The sequence below is a fragment of the Halichoeres trimaculatus genome, unplaced genomic scaffold (assembly GCF_033239565.1).
Source record: "Halichoeres trimaculatus isolate MK-OKI-2021-1 unplaced genomic scaffold, fHalTri1.1 fHalTri1_scaffold_8, whole genome shotgun sequence".
In the NCBI taxonomy this organism is placed as follows: domain Eukaryota; kingdom Metazoa; phylum Chordata; class Actinopteri; order Labriformes; family Labridae; genus Halichoeres; species Halichoeres trimaculatus.
In genome coordinates this window covers 6,622,411-6,635,008 of record NW_027437186.1, presented here as the reverse complement: position 1 = coordinate 6,635,008, position 12,598 = coordinate 6,622,411, and the positions used below count along the sequence as shown (strand labels likewise).

The 12,598-nt window shown below is 41.4% G+C and overlaps 1 protein-coding gene across 1 annotated transcript; it reads left to right on the top strand.

Annotated features, from left to right (window-relative positions):
• The first annotated feature begins 1,843 nt into the window (after positions 1 to 1,843).
• On the top strand, positions 1,844 to 10,796 carry rnf166 (ring finger protein 166). Its single transcript, XM_074676038.1, has 7 exons — positions 1,844 to 1,960; positions 2,064 to 2,257; positions 5,115 to 5,271; positions 5,518 to 5,630; positions 6,550 to 6,664; positions 7,759 to 7,866; positions 9,526 to 10,796. Exons 2-7 carry the CDS (start codon positions 2,079 to 2,081, stop codon positions 9,589 to 9,591), a joined length of 738 nt encoding a protein of 245 aa, XP_074532139.1. The 5' UTR covers positions 1,844 to 1,960; positions 2,064 to 2,078; the 3' UTR covers positions 9,592 to 10,796.
• The last annotated feature ends 1,802 nt before the right edge of the window (positions 10,797 to 12,598 follow it).

Genomic DNA, 12,598 nt, shown 5'->3' with positions numbered 1-12,598 from the left:
AATGGCATATCTGGAGAAAAGCCCCTGGAGAAGCTGTGTTAGGTGGCTGTCAGCATCACTAAAGCTGTCCTCAATCTTGTCTGCTTTTCTCTGCACGGCTCTTCATCAGGGCGACTTTACCAAGTCTGTGAAAGACGACATGGTCCACGCCATGGATGAGAAGGTGAGGAGGATGTACCCTGAGGACACCCTGAAGAGAAAACTGAAATGCTTTGAGGTTGAGATGTAAAACATCATCACTAGTGTCACAGCACAATCCATCTGTGTGCTGTTTGAGCCTCAACTGTAGGCAGATTGACCTGCTGATCAGCCTCAAGAAGTCACTGCCGTTCAGGACTCAGAGAACATCAGCCAGTATATGACAAGCCCACAGCTGCTACTGAAGACCTGCCAGCTGAACCCTCAAACTCAGAACTGGACTCTGTTGGATGAGCTCCCTCACCTCCTTCTGTTGAGTCATTATCACCAAATAACAAAGTGCATTGAAAAAGGAGAAAAATCCACGGCCCTTCTCTTCTCCTGTAGAAAACAGCGTTTGTTTATGTATATATGAAACACAATTCTATCATTCTTCTATTATGATTATATTGTATTTACATTTGATGTCTGTCTGTATGGTAATCGTGTTGTAAAAAATGAAAATTTCATAAAACAGGGGTGGCCAATCAGAAGAGAGCCACAAAAATCATCATGGTACTACAAAGAGCCACGTCACACACGTGGTCTTACAAACGCATTTCTCTTCACACATATATAAAGTGACATAAAATGAAAATTAAGTTGTTTCCAATTTTCAAAGATTTGTGGTGTTTATAATTGTGTTTAAATTCGTATTTGGAGCAATTTCAAAGACAAATGCCTGATTTATTGCAGAAGACACAAAGTTCCATCCATCTATCTATCTATCTATCTATCTATCTATCCATCTATCTATCTATCTATCTATCTATCTATCTATCTATCTAGATAGATAGATAGATAGATAGATAGATAGATATGAGCACATGAGCTATTAAGAGGAGCACATGTAGAGAAGAGAAACTGAAACTTAAGTATCAATCACATCACTCAAGTATTGATCAGTACTGATCCCAACTTTGGCATCAGTAGCCTATATCAATATTTTAGATTGACTGGCACACCGCTACTCATAACTATGTAGCAGAAGAGCCGCTCACCGAAAGGCAAAGAGCCACATGCGGTTCACGAGCCGCAGGTTGGCCACCCCTGTCATATAAAGTGTTAAAAAACAAAGCAACAACAAATGATTGATCAATCTTTCCCAAACATATCACAGTCAAAATAAAAACTACATTGACATTTAACAGAGGTAGAGGTCGAAAATAGTTTTATTTTAACTTCATTGGCAACAGTGTAGTTATTTTAAACGATTTATTGTTAATGTCATAAATATGAAAAGTTTTATTTGAAATCAAACATGATTGATTGATATTTTTCTCTCCCTTTGTCCCTTTGTGTTTCCCTTCTCTGTGCCAGAAATGAACCGTGTTAAAAATGATGAACTGACTCGTCTTTTTATTCTGACTTTTGGTCGAGTGTGCTTACTGTACAGGTCCGAAGTGGTGTCTGGGATTGCAGTTTGAAAAGGCTGCAGAATAGTGAACCTGAGAGAAAAACAGGACATCAACTCCCATAAAGCAAAGCGCGTGGAGGGCTTTTGTTGTAGCCTCTCGTGTCCTTCACGAGCGTTCACTGGCCTTGGTAGAAAACCGCTAATCTGACAGTCAAGTGGATGCAGCGTGTAGTGTGCTGTGTGAGCTTGTAAATCTGTGCTTTTTATCCAGGTCATCCTCTTAGCAACGCGCTGACTCTCACCAACGAGCTCTGCTCCCAATGTTTACTTCTCCAGCATGTCTTCTCCAGCCAGGGAAAAGTCGTGTTTTTCTTTGTGGAGGGTAAATGTATGATACGTAGGTGACGGAGCCACCATGTTTGCACGGTATATATTCAAACTGCTGTACGGATAAAACAATAGACAGTCACAGTTTGAACAGTTGGACAGCTTCCTCTCTCTGGCAGCGCTCTGTTGTCGACAATTTCAGATCCTCTTCGGCTCCATGATGGCGATGTTTCGGAGCTTTGTCTCTGCGAGCACCCAGCTCCGCCAGCAGCAGCATCCCAGCAGCGGCACCGGTTCAGTGGCTGCCCCGGCGGAAGGCATCGAGAGCCAGTTCTCCTGTCCCATCTGCCTGGAGGTGTACCACAAACCCGTCAGCATCGCCAGCTGTGCTCACACGTAAAGCAGATGTTCATTGTTTTCATGAGTTACTGTGTGGACATGCAGAAAGTTACAGTACAGCATGTAGCCTCGTGTGTTTGACATGTTTTGTGTCTGGTGGAGCTGATCCTTCCCACATCATTGTAATGTCTTTGGCAGACATGCACTGCAAAATTGAAATCTAAACAAGTGTCTTATTTCCTGACAGAAATCATCATATTGCACTTAAAATGGACCACATTCACCTGACAAATCCAGTCTTGTTTCATACATTGAAAATCTCAAATAACACTGTGATTTCTTAAAAGCGTTTGTCAAAATGTACTATTTAGTTTCTTGTAAAAAGACATTATTCTTATTTCCAGAAATTCGACTAACACATTTTCTTAACCCATTGGCAGATTTTTTTTCTTTCCAAGCAATTCAGGCCTCATTTTTCTTCTTTAATATTTTAAGATAATGTATTTTCGTGACATGTCAGTTGAATGTAGCTCATATTAAGTCTATAAAGACAACTTTAACTAAAAAAGGACATAAACATTTGTTTGACTCGAGGTTTTGCAGTGTAGAGGCACTTTGTGGATGATTCAGATGGGTTAACAAGGTCATATTTCCTTAAAATCAAATATACAATTAAACATACATGAAACTTGTGCTTATATTTTGAAATTTATATATTTTAACACTTTTTTGAATGGGAGTAGCTGTATCAAAAAAGTGATTTCCCCTAGGGGATCCAAAAAAAAAAAAATCAGATTCTGATACAACGGGCTGCACTTTATGTCATTTAGCATCCTAATAACATTGATCTATGTGCTCTTTAATGTGACAAACAGTCAAACCGTAATGATTTTTTATTTGTGCTGCATGTGGAATTTTTTTCTGTGAACAAACTGAAATGAAAGACAGTGTGAAAGTGCAAAGGACAAGCAATTCAGGCCCCATTTTTGTCTTGAAATGATATTGAAATAAGACTTTTTCTTGGCATGTCTGGTGAATGTAGCTCATAAAAGTCTGATAAGACATTTTTTACTCAAGATATTTAACTGTATGCTTTTTTTCTTTTGGTATTAACCTTCTTAAACAGATTTAAAGCTCACAGTTTAAAACCACAGAGCTGTTTTACTTTGAATGGGATGCACCCATGCCTTTGTGGTCCACACACAGAGAGCATTGTATTCTTTGTGTTAGCTTTCTGGTTTGTCTATCAGATTGTGTTTGAAACTAAATTTGATCACATTTTCCAGAGAATAATTTAGCACCCATCAGTAGTGTTTGTAAATTGATTGAATTTTTCCAAACATAAAGCTATGATACACGAGTTTAGCTGTTTTATACTTTAAGGTTTTAGAAAAACAGAGTTGTAAAAATATCAATACGTCTGGTTTTAGACGTATTTTAAAAATACAGAGTGACAGTGTTTGCAGAAAAGGACATGGACGTATCACTGCAGACAGGGTGTGTAAGTTGTCACACACTTGTACGACATGCAGAACCACCTTTATGTTGCAGTGTTATGACTCACACGTTAATCCAATTAGAGCAGAAAGTTTTCATTGCTTCCTAAGCTGAGCTTGTTAAAGACGGAAGTGGAATCGTCTTTGTGAGGATTCTTCTGTGAAGACGGCAGAAAACCAAACAAACAACTGGTCTGAGCCGCAGTCCCAGTGGTCGTACCTCAGGCTGAGTCGTGTGTCCCAGTTGGTTAGAAGCTCCTCACTGATGGGTGACATCATGTAACAAAGAGGCGCTCAGTCAGCCTATTGCCTCACACTGGCTCCAGATTTACACACTGAAAGAAAAAAATACTAATAGAGCATTTTGATGTGCTGCTTTCGACTAGTTTAAGAAAATAAGAGCTGATGGCATTGAACAACAAAGAACAGAGCAGACCTCTGTTCTATTTCTAGTTGAAAATACAGCTATTTTTACAGCCCTGCTGCTGATGGTGATTTAAGGAAACACTAACACTAATGCTCGCTTTGCACTGACCCATACTTAGAAACACAGCTCTGGAAAAGCACTCCACTTTCTTTTTAATCAATATTTTTTAAATACTTCATCAAGATCATTTTTCATTTTTCTTTTTAGTCCAAACATGTGTTGTCTCTGCGGTGACGCCGCGCTGTGATTATTTTGAAGTCACTATTTTAAGCACATTAGGATGAATTCACAGAATTTGCCTCATCTTGCCTTACTTGGTTTAGAATCTTAAGACAGTAGAAGTCTCATTTACATAAATACAGCTGGAGGTGAACACACTGCTCAGGCATATAAGTGCTGCAGTATTCATCCGACACCGTAAAGTAAATTTTGGACAGGAGAAAAAGTTTGTATGTGTATAAATTGCCATGACAAAGGGAACTTGAATTTACAGATGTATTCCTGACAAAACAAACATCCTACTTCAAATGTTGAATCCTCATCCTTGTTATGGAAATAACGTCAATAAGAGGATGTGAAATGTGTCATTTCTTTTACTTTTATCGGCTGATTTAATAGAAACATTGTAGAACAATAGAAGTTATTGTTAGTTTTGTCGTATTTTCAGATTTATCCAGAAGATTCAGTTTTCTGTGTTGTGAGATATCAGTATCATTATAATAGAACACTTTCAAATGCAAATTTACAGAAGATTAACATAATGAAACAGCAGCTTACTTCCACTCTGTGAGCAGAAACTAATGTGGGTTTTAATGAGCTTCTGTGGGCTCGTTGTGTTGTTGATTATTGGTGTAACTGAGCAGTAGAGAGCGCCTCAGATAAGAGAAGGCTCCCTGGAGAAGAGGGATAAATCTGGAACAGGACGGAGGGAGAATCATCAACATCACTCTGATTTCATTTAACCATGACATGTGTGCCTCTGCTCTCTCAGGTTTTGTGGGGAATGTCTGCAGCCGTGTCTTCAGGTGACCTCGCCCCTCTGCCCTCTCTGTCGTGTCCCTTTTGACCCGAAGAAGGTGGAGCGCTCTTCCAGTGTGGAAAAGCAGCTGGCCTCTTATAAAGCGCCCTGCAGGGGTTGTAGCAAGAAGGTACGCGTCAGTCATTTCTTCCTCATGGGTGTGACGGTGCATCAGAAGTTTGAATGTATCACCTCCCACAGCTGCTGCAGTGAGGACAGTGATGTTTTCACAGGAGAGTCAATCATGAGTTTCACTAAGTTGAATTCAAAATGAAGATGGTAGTAATAATCTTTATGTGATGCAAACCGTGTGCTTGAAACCAGTTTTGTGTAACTGTGCAGTCATAACATTTTGTGTGTATGTGTGTGTCCACAGGTGGCTCTGGTAAAGATGAGGTCTCACATCGCTTCCTGCTCCAAAGTACAAGAGCAGATAGCTAACTGTCCTAAGTTTGTTCCAGTTGTCCCCACCTCCCAGCCCATACCAAGGTACTCTAACCGTCATCCATAATACTGTGTCTGCTTGAAATACAGACCAGATCAAAATCTTAAGACCAGTTGAAAAATTGCTGGAATATGAATTTTGCACATTTGGATCTTAATGAGGTTTTAAGTAGAGCTAATATGTACAAAAGCAAGAAGGGGGAGTGCGACAAAAAACATTTGGAACTTGTAATTAAAAAAAAAAAAATGAAATAGGTTGTTTATCACTGATCAAAAGTTTAAGACCACATGCTATTAAAGCCAAAATCTGTCTGTCTTAAGATTTTGATCAGGTCTGTATATCCTGACTCTCTTAGTGGGGGAAAAACTGTTTGTCCAAATGTTTAAAGGGGGGTATTATAATTTAAAAAAATCTGTATCCTGTCCCTCTGGTACTCCTGCAGTAGCTTCAAATAATTTACAACTAAATAAAACAACTTTTTTTCTTCACACTGTTTTTTTAGAAAACCTTTATTTCACCCAGTGTTTGTAATGCTTCATTTTAGCTGCTTGCTCATTAAGGCCTCAAACCCCCTCTATCCGATTGGCCAGCCCTCTGGAGGCCTGTTTAAGGTGGAGGCCCATGCCTCTGACGCGTCATGAACCAGTTCGGACATTTTTTGTGCGATGACATAATTTAAGCAAATCTTTGTGAATATCTCATGCTTTAGTTATAACAGAACATTTTGATCAGTTTACAGACAGATTCAGGGATTTCTACAACATATTAATATTTAGAGTTAAGAAAATCTGCACATGTAAAGAAGGCATTGTTACCTAACATCCATGTCTAAGAAAAATGAAGTGAACCCTCTTTAAACAAATCTGAAAACACTGATGTAACATGTTGGTGATGTCAGAATGGTAGACTGGTCTAATACACATTGGTAATAACCCACACTGTTTGTTTGTTCTTTTTGTGCAGCAATATACCGAACCGGTCCACATTTGTGTGTCCTTTTTGCGGGGCCAGAAACCTGGACCAGCAGGAACTGGTGAAGCACTGTATGGAAAACCACCGTAATGACCCTAATAAAGTGGTGAGAGCCCACTCTTCTTGTAAACACTTTCCTGTCTCAGCTGTGTCTTATGGCCCTTTTCCACGACCACGCCTTGGCCCTACTCTGCTCGATTTGCAGCGTGTTTCCACTAGCCTGGTTCTTTGACCACTGGGGGGCGGGGTCACCATAAAACATCTTGGAGACTTACTGATACACGTTTTTGTTCCTTGTGGCTCCGTCCAGCTCCCGTTGGATCCTGTCCTCGGCCACCAAACCCAAAAAGGTCTGGACCTCGTCGTTGAAACAGGGAGAAACTTGCAAGAACACCGTTCTTGCAGTTGTTTAAAAATGCAGGGTGGCTCTCGTCCTCTTATGTCTCGTCTTGTTTTGGGCGCCGCGCTTTTGACTCATCCATGATGACAGTGTCTGACCAATCAGTAGCCGGCTGTAGGTGACGTCATCTTTTAGTATTGGCTCGCTTGGACCAGAGCGGAGTAGGTCCTAAAATTGTCTTGTTTTAGGAGATACCAGACTAGTGGAAACACACCGCTAATCGAGTAGGGCCAAGTAGAGTAGGGCCAAGGCGTGCTAGTGGAAAAGAGCCATTAGTGCTGTAGCCAGTCAATAGAAGTGATCTTAAGACCTGCTGCCCACATGCTGATATGTCCTTAACCCCAGAGCTGTCCCCAGGGCTGTGGTTTAACCGGGTAGTAAACAGTATCTGTGGGTTCTATAAGTAGGATTTTTTATCCAGTCTTTTCCAACAACAACAATCTGATCCTGTTCTGATTGTTTATCAACGACTCGTTGTCAGTAATGACTCAGTGAAGGATAAACAGACTGTTTTGCATTAACATCAGGGTTTGAAATCTATGGGGTCGCATTTTTGCAGGCAGGAGAAAAGGATTGGTTTCCCCCATGAGATGCCTCACCCCCAACTATGACACAACACTGAATGTTTCTATTTACCTTGGTACCTTCTCACCTACCTGTGACCTGTGGCACCCTCCTGTCTTCTCATTTTGTTCAGAGTCTCTCATGACGTAAAGTGAGCCAGCTGCACAATGACAAAGAAAGGCAGTGAGTTATTGAATTACACCGTCTCAAAGTAAAGAGTGTGTTTGTATTTCCAGGTGTGTCCAGTGTGCTCAGCCATGCCATGGGGAGACCCCAGCTACAAGAGCTCAAACTTCCTCCAGCATCTCCTGCACAGACACAAGTTCTCCTACGACACGTTTGTTGTAAGTTCAGACCTCAGGATTCTTTCCTCCTTGAGTACACCTAGTTAAATTTTAAGACAAGTTAAAATGTGCATAACTTTACATCTTGCACTGTTGGATCTTGGGGAGGTTTTAAGTAGAGTTTCAAAATGCGAAAAGAAGAAATAGGAGAGAGACAAAAATTGTATATCCAATTTATTGCAAACAACAATCAAAGGTTAATTAGTAAGGTTAATATTAAATCAGCTGATCAAAAGTTTAAGACCACAGCCTTTAAAAGACTAAATCTGCTCAAAAATGTGGATTCAGTGTCGTTTTCTGTCAGGTATTCTCTCTGTCATGACCTCCTGATGGTAAATCTTTCTCTCTTTGAACGTGGTCCGACTGTTGAGCTGAATCAGCAAGGCCTCTCACAACACGCCATCACTGCTGAGGTTGGACGCAGTAAGACCGCCATTTTGGATTTCTTCAAAGATCCTGAGGGTTAGGGGGAAAAAAAGTCCAGAGATAGACCCAAAACCATTTCACTAGCGCTGAGACAGAGGATCTGATTGGCTATTCATCAAGACTTTGGACAACCCTTGACCCAAAGAGAGCAGCAAACATAAGACACTGAAAGTTTGATTCTCTGAGGAGAAAAAAACTGAACCTTGATGTCCTGATGGCTTCAACGTTACTGACATGACCAGGAGATCCCACTGGAGATGTTTTCACAGCGGCACAGTGGAGGGGGCGCCATCATGATCTGGGGCTTTTTCTTTCAATGGACCAATGGAGCTTCAGGTTGGTCAGGGGCGTCAAACAGCGGCTGGCTCTGTGGAGATGTTGCAGGGGGCCTCCTTCATGACTGAGGGCCCTGGTCTGTGTGGTAATGACTGGGTTTTTCCCCTGATTTAAATCACTCTGACAACATTTGGGGATGGATGGAGAGGGACGTTTACAGAAATGGACATCAGGTCCAGACAGGGGACGATCCTCCATGAAGACATCTTCACCACTTGGAGCAACGTACCCACTAACCTCCTAGAAACACTCACATCAAGAACAGTGGAGCTCCTCATCAATGAGTCATTTTTCAAACTTTTATTTTTATTTAAGTGGTTTTCAGGGTTTTTTGAGCTGTGGTATTTGATGAACAAACCATTTTACTTAAATTGTAGTTTTCAATGAATTCTTTACTCAAGTTTTCATCTCACTCATGTTTCTTCTTCATGCATTCTGAAACTCTACTCATAACCTTTTAAAGTTCCAGCAGTGCAAAATGTAAACTTGTGCAATTTATCAACAGGTCTTAAAATCCAACTGTAACTTTTACTGAAGGCTGATAGGAAGGATGCTCACTTCTCTAAAACCTGATGGTTCTTTCTGTGTCTCAGTATCTGTTGACTTGAACAGATGTGTTACACATCTTAACTTGTACTCAGAGAAACTCTGTATGAGCTGATTGAAATAAAACCAATGAGTGTGTTTCCAGAATAATTTGAATAATATTCGTGAGAGGTGAGATCTGAGTTCTTGTATATTTTGATAAATGTTCTCATGGTTCTCTGTTGTAATCGCATGAAACAACATTTATTTTGTTCAGAAGTCATCTCCCATCATGCTCTTTGAATTACAGATGCTTCACACGCTTCCAGTGATGAGATCAGAGCTTCATTGTGTGGTTTTTGTGTTTGTCAGGACTACAGCATTGATGAAGAGGCAGCACTGCAGGCAGCTCTGGCACTATCCCTGGCTGAAAACTGACAGCAGTCCCACCATCACCATCCTCTCACTGTTAGCTCCAGCTCCACCTTTACTGCACTGCTGCTGCTCCTCATGGCTCAGAAGGTATCATCCAGACTTACCTGACCCAGCCAGGCACACACACACACACACCCACACACACTCTGCGCAGAAAACCACATCACCGAGTCAAGCCGTCTTCAGATGTGGTGTTAACCTCGCTCCCGTTTCACGCCAAGGATGTTTGTCCAGTTGTAGCAGAACAGCTAGTTTTCTATGCTACAGTACAAAAGCTGTGTGGAAATGTCATCTTTGCTTCTTAGGATGTAAGGGAAGGAAACTGCTGCTGAGTTTGGGATGGATTCAGAAATCTTATCTATTGAAGTTGTTTGGACCAACCCTAACAGAGCCCACCACACACTGACCTTAAACCCAGCACAGAAACAATGAGTCCACTCACTGCTGCCACCTGGACCACCACAGCATGAAGGGCTACCTCTACTGTCACTCCTTTGAGCCTGTTGACTCAGACATCACGTCACATGCCAGGACGTCCTGACTGCTGGTAGTTGCTGAGGTAACCTTACTGATGTTGAGTCTGAGAAACGGTGAGGGCACGGGCTCTGGTTTGTCACTGAGAGTCTGCAGAGAAAGGGTAAAAGGACTGTGTTTATAGAGCGCTTTGTCTTTAGACCACTCCAAGAGATTTACGTTGTTCCTCACATTCACACGTTCACACCACGTTCACACCACGTTCACACCACGTTCACACCACATTCACTCAGTGATGGCAAAGGCTGCTGTGTAAAGACCTCTTGATTGAGGGATGACTGAGTCTTGGGTCGAGTTTGAACAGTCAAATTTAGGCCCCATTTTATCTGAAAACACTAAAACGCAGGGAAAAAATCTGCTTTTACACGAGAAACGCAGAGGGACCGAAAACGCTGTAGTAAGCATGCCAGGCCTGTAGGTGGTGCTATAACTGTCTTGTTCAGAAGTTGCTTTTGGGAGATCTCCACTGAAGTAGAGTTGAGCTGATCATCTGATGTATTGGTGAATACTAAGAGCAGAAGTGGAGCAACAGATGCTCATTTTGTTAAAGACAGTCAGCAGATTCAGCAGTACAAACACGACACAGTAGACCACGACGATGGTAACAACGATACTGTCGTCCCGTTGTATGCGCTCGAACGAAGCGGAGTGTGACGTCAGGGTTTCCACTGAAAACGCCGCTGAAGCGTCAGCGCGTGTCCAGGCACGAGAAACACGCTACAGGTCTATTTTCTGTGCGGCTGCTTCCAAACCTCGTAAATTGACTCTTGATAAAAAAAAAAATGACTAGACAGGAAGTCACCTCTCCGAGGACCAGCCCTCCCCCTCCGGACTGAGCGGCGCATCGCTGCTTCCAGTGAGGTTTGACAATCGGAGCAAGACCGCTGTGCTGCGCAGCGCGTGCGGTGGAATTTAGGGGTTACTTTTTACACGACAACAGTGTCGGCAGCGTTTCAGAAAAATCCCACTCTGGAGGTCGTTTTCAAAAGTTTGTGTTTGAGGTCAACTGAAATACCGTTTCCGTGTAAAAGTGAGGCTGAAACGCAACTAAACTTTTGCGTTTTACCCTAAAAGCGTTGTTGTGTAAACGGCCCCTTACTCAGCACAATAACTAGACGGCAAGGGCAAATATGACAGAATTAAGTAAAGAAATACTGGATGGTTTAATTGAGGACAAATTGAACCAGAAGCCGATATTTTGCACTTACTAAAGTGTAAAACCATTAAATTGGACAAACTAAGGCTATGTCCACACATGAACAAATATTGAAATTATTATTATTATTGAAAACAGATATAGTCCCTGTAAAAAAAGACGTTTAAATCCTGTCTATATCAAAGGTGTATAAAAATATTTCTCTGTGAGCAGTTGAAAACATCTGAACAAGCATACCGAGTCAGTAAGTGGTGAGACTGTACTGGTATTGAACCGGTCGTAGAAGTACATTGTGCGCATGCGTGGAAAAGTCTTCTCAAGTGAGCTGTAGTTGTGTTTGAAACTGAGTACGGAGTTTTTAAATTGTAGAGAATAATATATTCACTCTACAAAGAGATGATGAAAAGCAGCGAGGGGTCATTATAAACCTGTGATTAAACGTAAAAGTAGATGTAAACAAACCCTTTCCACATGCATTATGGATATAAAGAAGGTACATCAGGCTTTCCACGACTTCATGTTTTTATCGTCTACACACCACAACTCAGAGTATTCAGAAGTCATGACCTTGGAATGTGGTTTGAAAAACCTTTTCTAAAAATGTTTTAAAGACCTTTCTGAAAAAATAGCATATTTTAAAATATGAGCAGGAGCAAGTGGATGAGGTATAAGCACAGCCTTTTGACCACACACAGAAGTGTTGATCCTGTCACTCAGAATGGGAGTGAAAGAAATGCTTTCAGAAAACTTGTTACCTTTGATGCCCAATATGGCTATTTTTGGAGGATCAGATAGCATCAGATTTCTTTACATGATTGGAACCAGTCCAGTTTTTACATGTTTTCAGCACTGTCACGCTTTACAGCTGTTGTAAATCAAACCACATTGCAAACATGTACGCTGTGTAGGACTACTTCTCTTTGGAAAGCAATGATTGTAAAACAGCGTCTTTCAACGTTTATAAAGTGAGTGTTCCTTGAGGAGGTACCAACAGGGCTCACTTTAATACAACTTATATTGCCCAACGGTTAGTGCTGCAGCGTCACAGCAACGAGGTCACCGGTTCGATTCCCAGCTTGGCCGGTGGGCTTTACTGTGTGGAGAAAATGAATCAATTATTGAATGATTTGTCATTTACGACGGAATCTCCCAGTGGAGTATGGGATTTATCAGAGGTATTGGATCAGTATTGGATCAGTATTGGATCGGTATCGACCAAACACATCATGAAAAAAAATCAAATCAGATTGGAAGTCAAAAAACCTGTATCGGGACATCCCTGGTGTATGGTGATGTCTTTAATGGTTGTGCCCAGTTAAA

Excerpts from the sequence above, each read along its gene's own strand:
- rnf166 (XM_074676038.1), top strand. The coding sequence starts at position 2,079 with ATGATGGCGATGTTTCGGAGCTTTGTCTCTGCGAGCACCCAGCTCCGC. Across the intron at positions 5,631-6,549 it reads ACCTCCCAGCCCATACCAAG|CAATATACCGAACCGGTCCA; the intron begins GTACTCTAACCG and ends CTTTTTGTGCAG. Across the intron at positions 6,665-7,758 it reads GTAATGACCCTAATAAAGTG|GTGTGTCCAGTGTGCTCAGC; the intron begins GTGAGAGCCCAC and ends TTGTATTTCCAG.